This window comes from Acanthopagrus latus, chromosome 2 (assembly GCF_904848185.1).
Source record: "Acanthopagrus latus isolate v.2019 chromosome 2, fAcaLat1.1, whole genome shotgun sequence".
Taxonomy (NCBI): domain Eukaryota; kingdom Metazoa; phylum Chordata; class Actinopteri; order Spariformes; family Sparidae; genus Acanthopagrus; species Acanthopagrus latus.
In genome coordinates this window covers 660179-678460 of record NC_051040.1, presented here as the reverse complement: position 1 = coordinate 678460, position 18282 = coordinate 660179, and the positions used below count along the sequence as shown (strand labels likewise).

At 45.4% G+C, this 18282-nt stretch overlaps 1 protein-coding gene across 7 annotated transcripts; it reads right to left on the bottom strand.

The window, feature by feature from the left end:
• Positions 1-13: 13 nt before the first annotated feature.
• LOC119008837 (olfactory receptor 51E2-like) lies at positions 14-18107 on the bottom strand. Of its 7 annotated transcripts, XM_037079538.1 has the most exons (6): positions 15499-15513; positions 15202-15269; positions 15075-15114; positions 9724-9844; positions 468-1493; positions 14-95 (listed from the first exon to the last, which is right to left on the bottom strand). In XM_037079538.1, exons 4-5 carry the CDS (start codon positions 9794-9796, stop codon positions 484-486), a joined length of 1083 nt encoding a protein of 360 aa, XP_036935433.1. In that variant the 5' UTR covers positions 9797-9844; positions 15075-15114; positions 15202-15269; positions 15499-15513; the 3' UTR covers positions 14-95; positions 468-483. The 7 variants fall into 7 exon arrangements, with proteins under 7 accessions (XP_036935433.1, XP_036935415.1, XP_036935442.1 ...); XM_037079520.1 differs by lacking the exon at positions 14-95 and having other exon boundaries at positions 119-1493; XM_037079547.1 differs by lacking the exons at positions 14-95; positions 9724-9844; positions 15075-15114; positions 15202-15269; positions 15499-15513 and adding exons at positions 2777-2836; positions 2935-4949 and having other exon boundaries at positions 119-1493.
• Positions 18108-18282: the final 175 nt, after the last annotated feature.

Here is an 18282-nt window from a genome sequence, read left to right as displayed (position 1 = left end):
AGTTGTGATGTTCTGACATAAGATCCTGAACTCGCCTGCTGGATCAGAAGACGTGATAACGATGACGTATGTTTTCTGGATGTTTGTCTTCCTTCCTTCAGTAATAATGCAGACAAAAATGTATTAATTCAGACACCAATGAAACAGTTTTGGGCCCAAAAGAAGAAGAATTAAATGAATCAAACTTGCATTTAGTCGACGTGTGTACAACAGAGAACTGTTGTACACGCTGTTGTGAGCTGAACTTATTCTTACAACAAACAGCATCGTGCTGAAACTGAAACTGAAGCCTGTTCACATGAAAATCTGCATTATTCTGATGTTACCAGCTAACAGCTGAGGTTTGACATCTAAAACACACCCATCAAACACGATCGACAGCATGAAACACGACTGTTGATAAATATTAAAACCCAACATGATGTCATGGCAATACCTGAACCTCATTGGATGACACACCATGTTACCTTGAGCAGGAAACCTTCACGCTTGTTGTTTGCCAGCTGGAGAAACTTTCACCGTCTTTATCATTTTCTTTCTGTGTTTAAAAATCCTAAAAAAGCTGCTTCGAATTTCTTTGGTCCGAACGCCGTAGATGACGGGGTTGACTGTTGCGGGGAACAGAATGTACATGAGTCCCATGAAGGTGTTGACGTCTGTCGGTATGGGGAGGTTTAGGTTGTGAGAGAGAAATGTGACACTTCCCACCAGGTAGAAACACATCATGACGATAAGGTGAGTGCCGCAGGTGTGAAATGCCTTCCAGCGGTCCTCGTCGGCCACCGCTGCCTTCAGGACGACGCTCAGGATCTTCATGTAGGAGAGGAAGATGAGCGGTATGTCAACACCCACAAAGCAAACGATCACAGCGAGGCCTGCCGCGTTACTTTTGTCCGTGCTGTCGCATGCCAGGCTGACCAGAGCCATGTGGTCACAGTAGTAGTGCTGGATCGTGTTGGAGCCACAGAACTGCAGTGAACCTGCCAAACCGACCAGTGTGGCCATGATGGAGCCGCTGCGGACTAGAGTGAAGAGCAGCAGCTTCACGAACATGGAGGAGCCAATGATTTCAGTGTAGCGCAGCGGCTGACAGATGGCAACGTAACGGTCCAGCGCCATCGCCAACAGCAATGTTGACTCCAATGACGACAGGAAATGAGTGAAAAACATCTGAGTCAAGCAGCCAGCCAATGAGATCTCATCCCTGTCGAACAGGAGGCTGAGGAGCATCTTGGGGACGATGGCGGTCACCATGAGAATGTCGACGATGCACAGTGCGCAGATGAGGAGGTACATGGGGCTGTGCAGGCTCTCCACGCTGCGGATCACATACACCACCAGGGAGTTTCCCAGCAGCACCGACAGGTAGGAGGCGGAGAACGGCAGCGCCAGCAGCCGGCGGTGTTTCTGCAGCTCAGGAAATCCTCTGAACACGAAGGTGTTGTGGGAGAAGTTGTTGCCCAGCGATGCGTCCAACATGGCGCCGGCTTCACCTGAACAGTAACAGTCCAGACAGAAAATTTTCATCTGTGTGTTTAATTGATTATAGACGACAGCATGAGTGTGATCGTTGTGCATCTACAACTCAACCAACACGTTCAGAACAGATTTCATATGATGCTCATCTCATTTATTTAAGAATCAGCTTCAGTGCACGTTGTCAGCAAACACTTTGAGATCAGAAGAAGGTGATTTCATTGAGATTATTGTTTAATTCCATCCATCCATTTTCATCCGCTTATCCGGGGCCGGGTCGCGGGGGCAGCTGGCTGAGCAGGGACACCCAGACTTCCCTCACCCCGGACACTTCCTCCAGCTCTTCTGGGAGGATCCCAAGGCGTTCCCAGTCCAGCTGGGTGACATAGTCACTCGGCTGGCCTGGGTCTTCCTCGGGGTCTCCTCCCGGCGGGACATGCCAGGAACACCTCCTGAGGAAGGCGTCCCGGGTGCATCCGAAACAGATGCCCGAGCCACCTCAGCTGGCTCCTCTCGATGTGGAGGAGCAGCAGCTCTACTCCGAGCTCCTCCCGGGTGACAGAGCTCCTCACCCTATCTCTAAGGGAGCGCCCTGCCACCCTGCGGAGGAAACTCATTTCGGCCACTTGTATCCGGGATCATGACCCAAAGTTCATGACCATAGGTGAGGGTAGGAACGTAGATTGACCAGTAAATTGAGAGCTTTGCCTTTCGACTCAGCTCTCTCTTCACCACGACAGACCGATACAACGACTGCATTACTGCGGCCGCCGCACCGATCCACCGGTCAATCTCACGCTCCATCCTTCCCTCACTCGTGAACAAGACCTCAAGATACTTAAACTCCTCCACCTGAGGCAGTAACTGTCCCCCAGTCCGGAGGGGACAAGCCAACTTTTTCTGGTGGAGAACCATGGCCTCGGACTTGGAGGTGCTGATTCTCATCCCAGCTGCTTCACACTCAGCTGCAAACCGTCCCAGGACATGCCGGAGGTCTCGGCTCGAAGGAGCCAACAAGATAACATCATCTGCAAAAAGCAGAGATGAAATCCTGTGGCTCCTGAACCGGACCCCCTCCAGCCCGTGGCTGCGCCTAGAAATTCTGTCCATAAAAATAATGAACAGAACCGGTGACAAAGGGCAGCCCTGCCGGAGTCCAACATGCACCGGGAACAGGTCTGACTTACTGCCGGCAATGCAAACCAGGCTCCTGCTCCGCTCGTACAGGGATTATTGTTTAATTATTAAAGTTAATCACTTCCTACATATTAAAGTACAAACACTGTGTGTCTTCACTCACCTCTGCCAGTGTTCGGCCATGTCGGTGTTCTGTTGCTGCTGTCGTGGTCGTAACTTGTTGCTGAAAACAACAGTGGAGATTTTTTTATTTACATCATGACTCTTGTGTGGAACAGTTATTCCATAGACAACTTTCAGTTGTAAAAATATCAGCCAAACCTTCAATCTATATTTCATCAGTCAGAGCCGGACTGACGCTGCCTGACTGATCCTAGAAAGCCAAGATTAGTTCAAACAGCATTAAAGAATGAAGAGCGAGCATATTGAGTATGATTTGAGTTTTCATGGAGTTGTTGAGTGTGAAGTGGCTGCAGTGGACTCGAAAACTCAAATCCAGGCCGCATTCACATAACTACACCTCAATGAATAAATAAATAGTGTTCACGTAACAAACTTCCATTTTTACACAGTGTCCCCGGCTGACGGACGCCACTGATTGTCACGCACAAGTTGTGCAGGTGAAGGTGAAGGAGTCAGTGTTCCCTGTAAACACAGAAATACTGCAGCAGCACTCGAACGTAATGCTGACGGACACACGGACCGTCCTCGTGTTGCTAAAGTAAAACATGAATAATAATAATCATCTGTAAACACTTTCAGGGGTCGATGCTGGAGCCAGTCCCAGCTGTCACTGAGCAAAGGCAGGGTACACCCTGTCGCCTGCTCGGGAGCCGAGATTTGAACCATCAACCTTCGGATCACTAGCCAACCTGCTCTACCCGCAGAGCTACAGCTGCTCATGTGTTTCAGGTGCAGAGAGAAAGCGAAACTCCTCTGGATGAACACGGATGCTTGTGGTGCTTCAGCCCCTTGTGGTCAAAATGAGTATTACACAAAGAAACACAAATGTTTTCACTGGGATCGAGATGTTACACACCTGTCAGAATGAAATACTGCAGCTCACTTTCACTCCATACAGGTAACACACACAGTCACACACACTATATGATCCTACTTTCTCTCTCAGATTCACTTGATTTCTTTTGTTAAACTATCTTTTGTTGTGCAGCTGCCGGTGAAACTGAACACTTCAGCTGATGATTCCCATTAAACGCTCGACAGGACAGTCAGACATCATGCTGGTAACAACAGACAGCAGCTTCAGAGTGAAGACAAAACCACGAAGCAGAAACGTGAAGTAAATTAAATTATAGCAGTGAATGAAAAAAGTACATCGACTGAATTCATCACTAGTCAGTCAAACTAAATAGATCTGAATCAACATGAAGAACAACAGAGTTTCTCTCTGGAATCATGCAGCAGAAGCATCAAGTGAAAATACTGAAGTAAATTTGATTATTACATATTATTCACAAAAACTTTCAAATCAGTCACCTGAAAATAGTTGAATAATAAACATATGAATAATTTAAAAAATCTGTGATGATAATACAAAATCAGAATTACAACGACACAATTATATTGATGAGAAGCCAAAATGAAAACATGAAAATATTAATGAGGCAGAAAAACATAATGTCGGAAAATTGTACTTGAAATTTGAGTAATTTAATATCAGTCAATCGTTGGTTAAATATTTAAGACACAGTGAATGTTCTTACCTGCCGAGGCTCATCAGCTGGTCGTCAGGAGGAACTCCTTCCTCTCTCCCTCCGTCTTATACCTGAAGTCCAAACGTCCCACAGGAGGACTGACCACAAACGCAGCAGCGCTGATTGGCTGAAACCCGTTTTAACCAGTTTAAATGTTGCTGATGCTGTTGGAGTCTCTAGAGTTCAATCAGCCTGCTGATTCATGTAGAGTTTATTTAAAATCTGTGATTCTAAAGATAAGAGCTGAAATACCTCCATGTCTTCATTGATTCCCAGAAAGAAAAACTGAAGTTGTGATATTTTTGTTTTATGTGACTTTACATGACGCATTCGTCTCTTTATTACTTAAATTCTGTTTTTAGAGCTGAAATGATTCATCAGTTAGCAACTGATTTATCATTCAAGTTGTTTATTAGGCAAAAACTGCTGACATTTTATTATTTTGTGGCAATTTATTGATCCAAGCAATAATCATTCAATCAAGCAAGCAAGTGGTGAATTAACTGATGCTGCAACTTGTTAGTTGCAGCCAGTTTTCTTGTTAAACCACAAAACCTTCATGTCGTCACTTCACCATGTCAGACTGATGAATCACTGCATCTTGTTGATGACTTATTGATTTATTTAAATACAACAGAAAGTCTTCCATGTTTTTTATGTCATGATGACTTGTTCTTGTTATTAAATGACAAATTATTCAACAGATAAAAAGAACTTTATTAGCACTGCAGTTCATTCTGTTATTTCTTGCTTATGGCTCAGTTTCTGTGCACCAAGATGATATTTTCTTTTATCTCCTTCAGATCCAAGTCACGCTTTAATATTGTTCTGTCAGTTAGACGAGACAGTGACAGTGTGGTTAACAGAATAAGTTAAGTGTTAAGTGTAATTTTGAAAGCAGTATTTCCTCCTAAAGTCTTTGAAATGAATCAAATCTGACAGTCTGATATTGTCTCCTGTAACATTAGTGAAGCAGTATCTCAGAGGAAGGAACATTTTAACTGTATAAACTGTGAAATCTAATTAGTCTGTGTCTCGTCCCCTCAGGAGTCTCAGCCGGCAGTTTGTTGTCATCGTTCCTCAAAGCTAATTGGCCCCGAGGTCAAAACAGCAGAGTTTATTTTCCTCTGAGAAGGACGCTGGGATTAATTATCTGCTCTGCTTAATTTTCCGACTGGCAGCATTCAGAGCTGCAGCTCTAATGAGATTTTTGAGACTCCAGTTTTAACAGATAAACAAGCTCAACTCAGCTGATGTCAGTTCTTCCTCCTCCTCTTCATTTCACCTGTTGACCAGCAAACACGATATTTCTGGAAACACAATGAAGCTACAACTTTTCATTTTGTTCTGAATCAGGCATCTGTGTCGTCCTGTGAGGAACGAGAGGCCACAACAAGTTCAGTCATTGTGATCTTCCAGGTTTTCTTTTCCTTGTGAATGTTGTGAATCAGGACGATGTAACTCAGTACTTTCACTTAAGAATGGGAGTCAAAAAATGTTGTCGAGTATTCTATTCTTCTGATAGTGGGGTTGGGGCTCGGAAGCGAGCGCCTGGTGGCCGGGTCTTAGCCCACGGGACCTGGCCGGGCCCAGCCCGAAGGAGCAACGTGGGCCCGCACTCCTGTGGGCTCACCACTCGCAGGAGGGTCCAGAAGGGGCAGGTGCCGTGTGATTTGGGTGGCGGTCGTGGGCGGGGGCCCCGGCGACCCAATCCCTGGATGGTGACTCTAGCCATGGGGACATGGAATGTCACCTCACTGGGGGGGAAAGAGCCTGAGCTGGTGCGAGAGGTTGAGCGGTACTGACTAGAGATAGTCGGGCTCTCCTCTACGCACAGTCTGGGCTCTGGAACTGAACTCCTTGAGAGAGGCTGGACTCTCTTCTACTCTGGAGTTGCCCGCGGTGAGAGGCGGCGAGCTGGTGTGGGCTTGCTTATAGCTCCTCGGCTCAGCCGCCATGTGTTGGAGTTTACCCCAGTGAACGAGAGGGTCGTTTCCCTGCGCCTTCGGGTTGGGGATAGGTCTCTCACTGTTGTTTTGGCTTATGGGCCGAACAGCAGTGCAGAGTACCCGGCCTTCTTGGAGTCCCTGGGAGGGGTACTGGAGAGTGCTCCAACCAGGGACTCTGTCGTTCTTCTGGGGGACTTCAACGCTCACGTGGGCAGCGACAGTGTTACCTGGAGGGGTGTGATTAGGAGGAACGGCCTCCCCGATCTGAACCAGAGTGGTGTTTTGTTATTGGACTTCTGTGCTAGTCACGGTTTGTCCATAACGAACACCATGTTCAAACATAAGGGTGTCCATATGTGCACGTGGCACCAGGACACCCTAGGCCGGAGGTCAATGATCAACTTTGTGGTTGTGTCATCTGGCCTCCGGCTGTATGTCTTGGACACTCGGGTGAAGAGAGGGGCTGAGCTGTCAACTGATCACCACCTGGTGGTGAGTCTGATCCGTTGGCAGGGGAGGAAGCTGGACAGACCTGGCAGACCCAAACGTATTGTGAGGGTCTGCTGGGAACGTCTGGCAGAACCCTCTGTCAGGGAGGTCTTTAACTCCCACCTCCGGGAGAGCTTGGACCTTATCCCGAGGGAGGCTGGGGACATTGAGTCCGAATGGACCATGTTCTCCACTTCTATTGTTGATGCGGCTGTCCGGAGCTGTGGCCGTAGGGTCTCCGGTGCCTGTCGTGGCGGCAATCCCCGAACCCGGTGGTGGACTCCGGAAGTAAGGGATGCTGTCAAGCTGAAGAAGGAGTCCTACTGGGCCTGGTTGGCCCGGGGGACTCCTGAAGCAGCTGACGGGTACCGGCGGGCCAGGCGAGTGGCAGCACGGGCAGTCGCGGAAGCAAAAACTCGGGTCTGGGAAAAGTTCGGAGAGGCCATGGAGGAGGACTATTGGTCAGCCTCGAGGAAATTCTGGCAAACCATCCGGCGCCTCAGGAGGGGGAAGCAGTTCTCCACCAACACTCTTTACGGTGGGGGTGGGGATCTGTTGACCTCGACTGGGGATATTGTCAGGCGATGGAAGGAATACTTCGAGGATCTCCTCAATCCCACTGACATGTCTTCCATAGAGGAAGCAGAGGCTGAGGACTCAGAGGTGGATTCATTCATCACCCAAGCTGAAGTCACTGAGGTAGTTGGGAAGCTCCTCAGTGGCAAAGCACCGGGGGTGGATGAGATCCGCCCTGAGCACCTTAAGTCTCTGGATGTTGTAGGGCTGTCTTGGTTGACACGTCTCTGCAACATTGCATGGCAGTCGGGGACAGTGCCTCTGGACTGGCAGACCGGGGTGGTGGTCCCCCTATTTAAAAAGGGGGACCGGAGGGTGTGTTCCAACTATCGGGGGATCACACTCCTCAGCCTCCCTGGGAAAGTCTATTCCAGGGTACTGGAGAGGAGAATTCGGCTGATAGTCGAACCTCGGATCCAGGAGGAACAATGCGGTTTTCGTCCGGGCCGCGGAACACTGGACCAGCTCCATACCCTCCGCAGGGTGCTCGAGGGTTCATGGGAGTTTGCCCAACCAGTCCACATGTGTTTTGTGGACTTGGAGAAGGCATTCGACCGTGTCCCTCGTGGCATTCTGTGGGAGGTGCTCCGAGAGTACAGGGTTGGAGGCCCTCTGTTAAGGGCCGTACGATCCCTGTACGAGCGGAGCAGGAGCTTGGTTCACATTGCCGGCAGTAAGTCAGACCTGTTCCCGGTGCATGTTGGACTCCGGCAGGGCTGCCCTTTGTCACCGGTTCTGTTCATTATTTTCATGGACAGAATTTCTAGGCGCAGCCACTGGCCGGAGGGGATCTGGTTCGGGAGCCACAGGATTTCATCTCTGCTTTTCGCGGATGATGTGGTCTTGTTGGCTCCTTCGGGCCGGGACCTCCAGCATGTCCTGGGGCGGTTTGCAGCCGAGTGTGAAGCGGCTGGGATGAGAATCAGCACCTCCAAGTCCGAGGCCATGGTTCTCGACCGGAAAAAGGTGGCTTGTCCCCTCCGGGTTGGGGGGGGAGCTACTGCCTCAGGTGGAGGAGTTTAAGTATCTTGGGGTCTTGTTCACGAGTGAGGGAAGGATGGAACGTGAGATTGACAGGCGGATCGGTGCGGCGGCCGTTGTGGTCGTTATAAAGGTCTGTCGTGGTGAAGAGAGAGCAGAGTCGAAAGGCGAAGCTCTCGATTTACCGGTCAGTCTACGTTCCTACCCTCACCTATGGTCATGAACTTTAGGTCATGACCGAAAGAATAAGATCCCGGATACAAGCGGCTGAAATGAGTTTCCTCCGCAGGGTGGCAGGGCGCTCCCTTAGAGATAGGGTGAGGAGCTCTGTCACCCGGGAGGAGCTCGGAGTAGAGCCGCTGCTCCTCCACATCGAGAGGAGCCAGCTGATGTGGCTCGGGCATCTGTTTCGGATGCCCCCGGGACGCCTTCCTCGGGAGGTGTTCCTGGCATGTCCCGCTGGGAGGAGACCCCGGGGAAGACCCAGGACACGCTGGAGCGACTATGTCACCCAGCTGGCCTGGGAACGCCTTGGGATCCTCCCAGAAGAGCTGGAGGAAGTGTCCGGGGTGAGGGAAGTCTGGGTGTCCCTTCTCAGACAGCTGCCCCCACGACCCAGTACCGGATAAAGCGGAAGAAGATGGATGGATGGATGGATATTCTATTCTTTTTTTTACCATTTAATCATGTTTTGTATCTTAACTGATTACATGCCTTTGTGACCTATAAAACTGTATTTGCATCATTTAGTCTGATGGTGCCCTTCAGTATCAGTGCAGTGAAGAGAAAAGCTTAACAAAAAAAAATTCTAAATGAAGTGAAATCTTAAAAGAAATTTTTGTCAACTGAAATAATGACTGTCAAGTCAAGTCCCAACTATCATCATCATCATCTGCTGGCTGGACTGAGCTGCTCACTGCGTCACAATCAGTTCACCACACTGATTGAATTTAGAAAGTCACGAAACAGGTTCAGCTGTTTCAGGACAGATACTGAAGTGGCAGTTAGTAGGAAATCAACATTTGTTAAAGGCAGCAGTCACATCTGGGTTTGAACCCATAATCTCTCAGGTCCTGCCGGGTGTCTTACCCACTGAGATATTAGCACAGCCAACACTCTACATATAAGGGTTAGAAAGGTCACAGTACAGCACCGAAAGATCGAAGTTTTGTGAGTAGTCTAAATGTCCAGCTGGCTTCCATCAAGCCAGCTGGTTCCACCAGACTTACCTGCTCACTGTTTCCTCCAGGATCCCGTCTGTCACAATCAGTCCACGATGCAAATTCCAGGAGCGAGCACGCAAGCAAACGAACGCAACGATTGAAGTTTGATGGACATAATTTGAACGTTAGTTTGGGTTTAGTTTTGAACACACACACACTCATGCTTTTGTCACCTACCTCTGGTTGTCTGAACTGAGGTTCGATCCCACGTCCCCGCCTCGCAAGTCAACGTCTTAAGCCACCGGACCATCTTCAGCACTGAAAACAACCACCAACCAGAGAGAGAAAGAGGAGCAGACTGAAAGAGGAGCGAGAAGAAAAGTCAGAATGAAACTGGACAGAACACCAAACGGTCCAAAAAAAACATTCTACCTCCAACTCTATTCCTGCTCAATGGTTCAGTTTCTGCTTGAACCTAAAAATAAATCTATTGTGTCTTCCATAAATTAAAGTCCAAAGAAAAACATTAATATCATCATTACTGATGAAGATATTTCTTTGTTTCTGCATCTAATCAATTAAATGGGTAAATGTGCCGGCTCTCCTAAGGTAAGTATTGAGCTCAGATCACTATGTTGTCAGTCAGTTCTTCACCACCGAACTATTTTCAGCACTGAAAACAAACAACCAACAGTCTGAGTTCTTCCTTCAAACAGCACAGTTAGACTTCAGTATTTAAAGCATGTAGCGGTCAAATGATTGTGTGATCATCCATATATGACACAAAGCTCAATAGTTCAACTGATTTGTGGTTCAAATCCTGCATGTACATTTTCTGCATTTTTATCCACATGAATTCTAAATATGCCAGACACATCATTATCAAATATAGCAGTTATATCTGACCAAGGTGGGGTTTGAACCCATGCAATCATGCCACTGACTCTTGTTTTATGCACTGAGCTATTCACACAGAGACACAGATGTCACTGTTTCACATCCTACTTTGACCTAAAAAGTTCACTTTCTTTGCTTTCCCATGAAACTGTTATAGACTTTGGTTTGACAGGTTGGATCTGAACCATGGTCACCTCTTCAGTGTCCTCAACTACTGGACCATCCTCAGACTGAAATTATCAACCAATCAGGAAGTGAAAGAAGATCAAGAAAGTAATTGCTTCAATTAAATAGGATGTTTCTCTGCTATCTGGTGTCAAGTAGCTGAACCTTCAGTGAAGTCTGATGTCACAGACTGAGTCCTGCTGTTATGTGCAGCGTCACAGTGACATCTAGTGATTATTGTTGTCATCATGTCACATTTCAGATCGTGGTAGAAAAAAACTGAACTGTTATAAGTTAAAAGACTTAGACTTTAGACTTTTATTCATCCCACATTGGGAAAATTCACCTGTGACAGTAGCAGGTAGACATACAGTAATATAAGACTTACAAATACTGAAAAAAAAATTAGATATGAGAGAAAGATACAATATAGAAAGGACTATACGATGAGTGCATACAGGAGGAGGTTATATACTGGAGGCAAAAATGTGCATTATATACATTTAAATAAAGTGTAATAAAGTATAGCCTTGTTGAAGGTTGGATACATAAATAAATACAGTGTTTGAAATCAACAGACTCAGTGTAAGAATATGAATATGTTAAAAAAGGATCAATTTCATTAGATTTGTTGTGATGAATACATGAAAAAAACATTTGGTTTTACCCATAAAACCAAAATCAACAAATATTCTGTGTCAATGAAAACATTTAATGAAAAAACAACATGAAACAGGTAATTGTGATTCTAAAAGTTCATTCTTAATATGGATTTACATTTGTAAAGTGTCCTTGGACGGCTGTAGCTCAGTGAGTAGAGCTGGTGGACTAGTCTCGGCTTCCCTGAGGTGGAACTGATCTACACGTGGAAGTATCCTTGAGAAAGATACTGAACCCCAAAATTGCTTCTGATGTGCAGTTGGCACAGCCTGTGCCATCAGTAAGGGTCCTGGGACGAGCTGGCGACTCATCCAGCTGACCTTGGCCTTCGCCCACGGTCAGCTGGATTTGGCCCCTGAGGCAAGTCCAGACCGTAACAGAAGCGGTAACGTCCCCACGACCCTCACGGAAAAGTAGAAGAAAACAGGACGGATTGACATTTGCTAACTGCCCTAAATGTATTTAGTATATTGTTATAATAACACAGAGATTTATTTTACCCAAGCAGCAGCACAGACACTGACATATGTCTAAGAAACGTAAACTGTACTTTAGTCAAGAAGAGTGGCACTGCATCTATGAACATGAATAAATAACGGACTGTATATTTTCACATAAACGGACAAATATCTCTACACAGGCATTTTATACTGTATTTTTATTAGACATACTGTATGTAATTTAAATGTGTCCAGAATTTTTGTGTTAATGCTCCTCTAACTAACCTTCTTTGATTTTCTTGTTAAAAGATGACTAAGAGAAAGAATCTAGTCCCACTGTCCTGTAGAACTGACGTCCATTAAACATTGTTTAAATTCATGGCACCTTGCAGAATCCTACAGTTGATCTCCAAATACTTCTAAGTTATGTATTTCTGAAGGTTGGCCCCAGCAATCACTAATTTTTCACTTGGTTGGGATGAAATTTGTCCTGAACCTCACAGAGAACCGGACAATCATTAACAACATGTTTTCATTTAAATAGTTGTTGCTGAATGTTTGCAGCCATCACATTAATAAGTAATTTTTTGTCTAAACAGAGAAACTGTCATTGTTTCCAAAATTTCATCTTTCCACTAGCTGTCACTTTCTTTCTTCTTTTTTTTAAAGTATTTTTTTGGCTTTATTGATAGTACAGCTTGAAGAGGGTGACAGGAAACAGGGTAAGAGAGGGGGAGCGATACACAGCAGAGGGACCCGGATCCCGGATCCGCTGCAGAGCCTCGGCACTTGGGTCACGCACGCTACCAACCGAACTAAATGGCGCCTCACTCTCTTTCTTTCTTTCTTTTTCAATTTTGTTCATATGTTTTATTTTATGTTGATGAAGGTTCTCAGTCATCCAGGGCAGGATAATTCTAAGTGCTGTATCATAGTCAACTAGACTTGACTAGACTCTCCTCTCAGCCAAGAGGCTTCTTTAGCTCTAACCAATTCGAGGGAAGCTGCAGGCTTTGAAACTCTGTATGGGAATGTCCTTACACAGTATGTGAGTGTCCTTACACAATGTGGGAGTGTCCTTACACAATATGGGAATGTCCTTACACAGTATGGGAGTGTCCTTACACAATATGGGAATGTCCTTACACAGTATGGGACTGTCCTTACATAGTGTGGGAGTGTCCTTACATAGAATGGGAATGTCCTTACACAGTATGGGAGTGTCTTTACACTGTGTGGGAATGTCCTTACACAGTATGGGAGTGTCCTTACATAGTCATTCAGGACACTTGTGAGCTCTGAATTCCAAGTCTTTAGGGCCACTTGACCCAACCGATCTTCATGTGGGTTGCTAAGTGTAGGTTCGCCCAGGTGTGAATGGTTGTTATGCTGGGAGAACTCAGTACAGCACTGTAGGTGGTAATCAGTGATGTCTTAGTCCGCGTCTTCTGTTCAAATGCGGTTGTTCCAGTTTGACATAGATGGATTCTTTTACTTCTCTTTCAAACCATCTGTCTTCTCTGGACAAGACATTCACATTGTTGTCCTCAAGGGAAAGATTTTCTCCTTCAGATGTAAGTGGACAGCAGAGTCTGGACCTGAGCAGTTGGTCCTCCTATGTTGTGCCATTCATGTATGAAGAGGTTGTTTTGTCTCACCGATGTACAAATCTGTGCAGTCCTGCTGCATTGAACGGCATAAACTATATCACTCTGTTTATTTCTGGGTGTTTTGTCCTCAGAATGGATAAGTTTCTGACTCATGGTGTTGGTAAGTTTAAAGTGAATCAGGATATGATGTTGATTAAAGATCCTCCTGAGTTTTTCACTTGTTCCTGTGACATAAGGAATGACAGTGTCGTTACGTTTTCCCATCTCCTCCTCTCTGTCTGCTCTGGATCTCTAAGAGCACAAGCTGGGGGTCATCAGAACCTTAAACCATTGGGCTGAGACTGTGCCCACAAAGACAGAGGGGAAGGACACTCTTGTAAAAGATATTCTTAATCTCAGTGAGTCTTTTCCTGGTTAAATTAATGTTGAATGAATAAAAATAAATAAGGAGGACATGAGAAAACATAACATCATCATCGTTCCCTATGTTGCAGCAACTTCTGAGAATCTGGCCCAAATCTCAGTCCTGGAATGAAAACACTGAAATGCAAATTGGGAGTCACAGTCATTGCACCATCTTCTGCCAACAGTAAGCCTTGAGTGACAGTCATCATTCGATATATATGCAATTTTAATGGTGAGCTCTCCACTGGAATCCTGAAATATGACATATTATTCACTATGTGAACCGTGTCAACCTTTTGCTGTTTGGTTGTGAGGTCATGGCTGCTGCACACCTCAGTGAGCACAGGGATGAGAGGCTCCGTTCAAAACTACAGCTTTGAATGTTTTTGCTGTTATTAACTTCTCAACAACTTCTTTCTTGTCCTGCCGTAGATGAGTTTTCATAGAACATAGATACTTTATAATGGTCTCTTAACAATTGGGAACCAACAGGTCAGTGTCTTCAGGATGTGCTGTCGGATCTCGGTGGTTCTGATACCGTAAATGATCGGGTTGAAACAGCTCGGGAACAGCAGATACATGGTGCTGGTGAAAACCCGAACGGGTGCAGGAAGACCATTTCTGATCCGGTACGACAGGAAAGCAACAAGTGCAATGCTCAGGGTGACAGTGATGACCACAATGTGGGTGATGCAGGTGTGAAGTGCTTTGACCCCTGACCTGCCAGACTTGAGCACAGAGCTGAATATCATCATATAGGAGGCAGCAACAAAGATAAAGTCTACGACTAGGACTGAGAAAATTGTCAGTAACCCCACCAGGTTGTTGATGGCTGTACTTCCACAGGCCAGCTCCACCAAGGCCATGTGCTCACAGAAACAGTGGTTCATCACATTTCCAGCACAGAATGACAAAGTTCCAGCCAGACTCACAAACAGTGTAACCAGGAGGACATTTCTGACCACAAATGGGATTATAAACTTGAGAAATCTGGGTAAAGCCATGTGCTCATGGTAGTAGAGTGGTGTGCAGATGGCAAAGTAGCGGTCCAGTGCCATCCATACAATAAACGTGGTCTGAGAAGTTCCTGCAAAGTGAATGAAATGCATCTGAACCAGGCAGCCAGTCAGAGAGATTCCCCTCCAGCCAAATAAGAAGCTCAGCAGCATGTTGGGGACAAAGGACAGCGGGAGGCACAGCTCTACAACCGCCATCCCGGCCATGAGGATGCACATTGGAGAGTGGAGGCTCCTCTGTGAAATGACAACGTACAGCAGCAGGGAGTTGGCCGACAGTGACACAATGAACATGATGAAGAAGGGAATGAAGAGGACGGGCCTCAGTGCTCCGAGTTCACTGAAACCATCGAGGATGAAGTGTTTGTGTGAGGAGACGTTCTCCATCTTCCCACCTCAGAAAACCTCCCTGTTCAGAGTTTTAGTTGAATCAGCCTGAAAACAGAGAGAGACCAAATGATTTGAACATTTAACTCTCAAACGACTCCAGTGTGCATCAGTGATCAGCAACAGTAGTCTTACATTCACCATCTCACCACAATGCAACGCTCAACTGGCAAACCTCGACTCCTGGCCTGGCCACCCAAACACTGTTGTAGACAAAGTACAACTTGTCATTGCAATGGAACCACTGAATGAGAGTGGTCCCAAGTAGAACCACGCAAAACTTCACAGGAATAGCCTGAGGAACGTGACAAAGAACTGAGGGAGTCCACCTGGCCTCCATATTCCTAAAACCTTAATCCAGTCAAGCATCCATGGGCAAGCTGGAACGAGTGTGAAAAATGGAGGCCTGACTTTGCGACTCACAGGACTCACACGATCAGGTGTCAGCTCCCTCCTGACAGACACAACTGGACACCCTTACAGGTACTGTAGCCATGCCTTAATGGTTCAGAGCCAAAGTTGATCCATGGTGAGTCCTCCATAGTTTGGCTTGTCCCCATCTTCAGCTCACTTTCCTCCGGTCCTGAGCAGGACATGCCATCGCCTTGAGGGGTTTTACTTGGTCTGCAACAGTCTTTGGGTGGGTGGGTGGTGCATGTGAAGCCCAGGGTTTCACAGCAGAACATTGCATTGAATCAAGATGATCAATATTAGTCACTTAACATGTTTGTCCTTGTAATATTGTAGATAATCAGAGTATGCTTCTGAAAGATGCCTGCAAGATTGTTCAAAAACCCTAACCCTAACAAAAAACAGACCACTAAAAGTCCAGTCATAGGACTGAAGCCTTCTGTCACTCTCTGGGCCGATAACTAGCAAACAACTAAATCTAATTTATTAAGTTTAATTTATAATCTAAAAATTACAAATATACACAACATACAAAACACTTTATTCCTCAAACTTCAATTCAAAGGATTAAAACATTCCTAATGGATGTTGTAGCTGAAACACAGAATTATATTATGAAAAAACAAAACATTGAGTGAGTAAAGTGCAAAAATATCAAAGTTAAATAGATGAAATCAAAGTAATAACAGTGGGTTCTAACAGACTGATGTTTTGCATATGCAGTGTTTGACAACACAGTGGAATCGGCATAATGATCCGTTGACAGCCACATAATTATCTGTTAATTATGTGGTTATGTTATGTTTTTTTTTTTGAGCAAATCAATCATTTAGATCTGGTAAGATCTTGTTTGAGCTGCTGGAAGAAAGGAAAAGACATTTAGGACTTTAGAAGTGACTTCAAACTTTTCATGACCTTAAAACAGTCTGAAACAAGTAGCTTACTGTTTCCTGCATTCAAATCATTTTTAGCAAAAACGGGAGCAAGACATTGCAGTGACAACTGCTGAGATCCTCAACATATTCTGGATAAATTCTGCAGAAAAATCATTACTCTACGTTGATCACATAAGACTCAAACTTTGGTGATGTTGCCTGACCTGGTGTTTTTTGGGCCACATTCTCTCTTGTCTGAGTCACTTTTCTTTACGTTGAAGTTATTAACATGACTTTTCTTACAGGGTCTTCATGTAATGCTACTCATGTCCACCTGTCTACCTTGTGGAGACAACCCAGTCAGAAGGAGATGAATCCTTAATTCCTGATATTAATTCAGAGTCAAAGGATAGAGGTTGTTGAACGTTGTACAGTTTGTATGGGCCTTTGAGGAAAATGTGTGATTTTTAGCTGTTTGTATCAATCTGACTTGACTTTAAAACAGTTGAGCTCAGAAACTAAAAAAATATTTAACAGAATGTCTGTGTTCTGGCTACATGTGAACGTTCAAAGGGCTCAACAGAAAATACATATGAATAAAAAGAACAACATGAAACATTCCTGCGAACAAACCTGACATATAGCAGAGCTGGCTCATCTCTCCTCAGGGGTTTGGTTTCACACTGAAGACACAATGGACAACACACCGAAAACATGGGATTAATTCATGGGATTCAATCACTTCAGTCAGAACATGTGTCAGGTTCAATTAAACAGAGAAAATCATGAGAATCTAAATGTATTACAGTAAAGAAAATGTCTAAACCTATCTGGACTCAAACATGACGAGCTGCTCACAGTTCAGCTCTGTAGATATCAGCAGCTTCTACTTGGTGCTGTCCGGGAGTTCATGACTGAATGTGACCCGTCTGCAGGTTAATGTCAGCCACTGACTCTCCTCCATCCACCTGTCCCTACTGAACACTGAATCAGCACTTTAATATCCTCCGTCTGATGCTACCATTGGACGAAGAGACAGAGAATGCTGGACTGAAAGTCACCACAGTGTCATGCAATCAAAACACCAACAAAGTCAAGAAAACTTCAAAGTTGTTCCCAAGAAGGCAAAAGGGAACAAACGGAGCCTGAATGTCTCAGTGTTAGAGTTGTTGCTATATTGTGTGCACAGATTTGTAATTTGTTCCCTCAAACTGACAATTCATTCCTTTAATTTTTTTATTTTTTTTTATTTCTTTTGTTGGTCATGTGGTAGGTTAGTGAGCAGCACCCACTGGCAGCTGTGTTCCAGTGTTAAAGTGACTGAGATCATTCCCTTTGAGAGAGTCACATATTCACACATATATTAATATGACACTGCAGATGACTGGAGAGAGTCCTGTCACTGGTTCAACATATCCAAGAAATCGTGTCATTACAAAATGGGGGGTCAGTGAAGGTTTAAGGGTCGGTCAGAGACAACAGATATAGAGATGGGATGGGATTTAACTTCGTGCAGAGTGAACAGAAACACCTCTAACTTTGGTTATATGGGCGTAAACCCCCCAGTACGCCTGCAAGGAGGAAGAGCTGGTCTATTCCTCCATGACCAGGATAAAAGCCACATTGCGTCTCTTTAATCCCAGGTTCCACAAGCTGGAACTCTGAAATAAACTTTTCGACAGTCTGGGCTGAGACTGGCTTTCTCTTCCTGAGCTGCTAGAGGATTTGTCAGTAAACTTCCTAAGGCAAACTGAAAGTCCTTCTCCATAGCTTTCCCCACCTCCTCCCACACCTGAGTTTTTCTTCACTGACCGTTGACGCTGCACCGCTTCTGGCCAACTGGTTTTTGTCTGCTACTTCAAGGGACCTCTGGGCCAAATGAGCTTGAATGGCTTCCATGTTTTTTTCAGTAATGTATTGTTCACGGTTT

Coding starts and splice junctions, on each gene's coding strand:
- LOC119008837 (XM_037079538.1), bottom strand. CDS start 9,796: ATGGTCCGGTGGCTTAAGACGTTGACTTGCGAGGCGGGGACGTGGGAT. Junction 1,494..9,723: donor CTCAGTTCAGACAACCAGAG/GTAGGTGACAAA, acceptor GTTACTGTTCAG/GTGAAGCCGGCGCCATGTTG.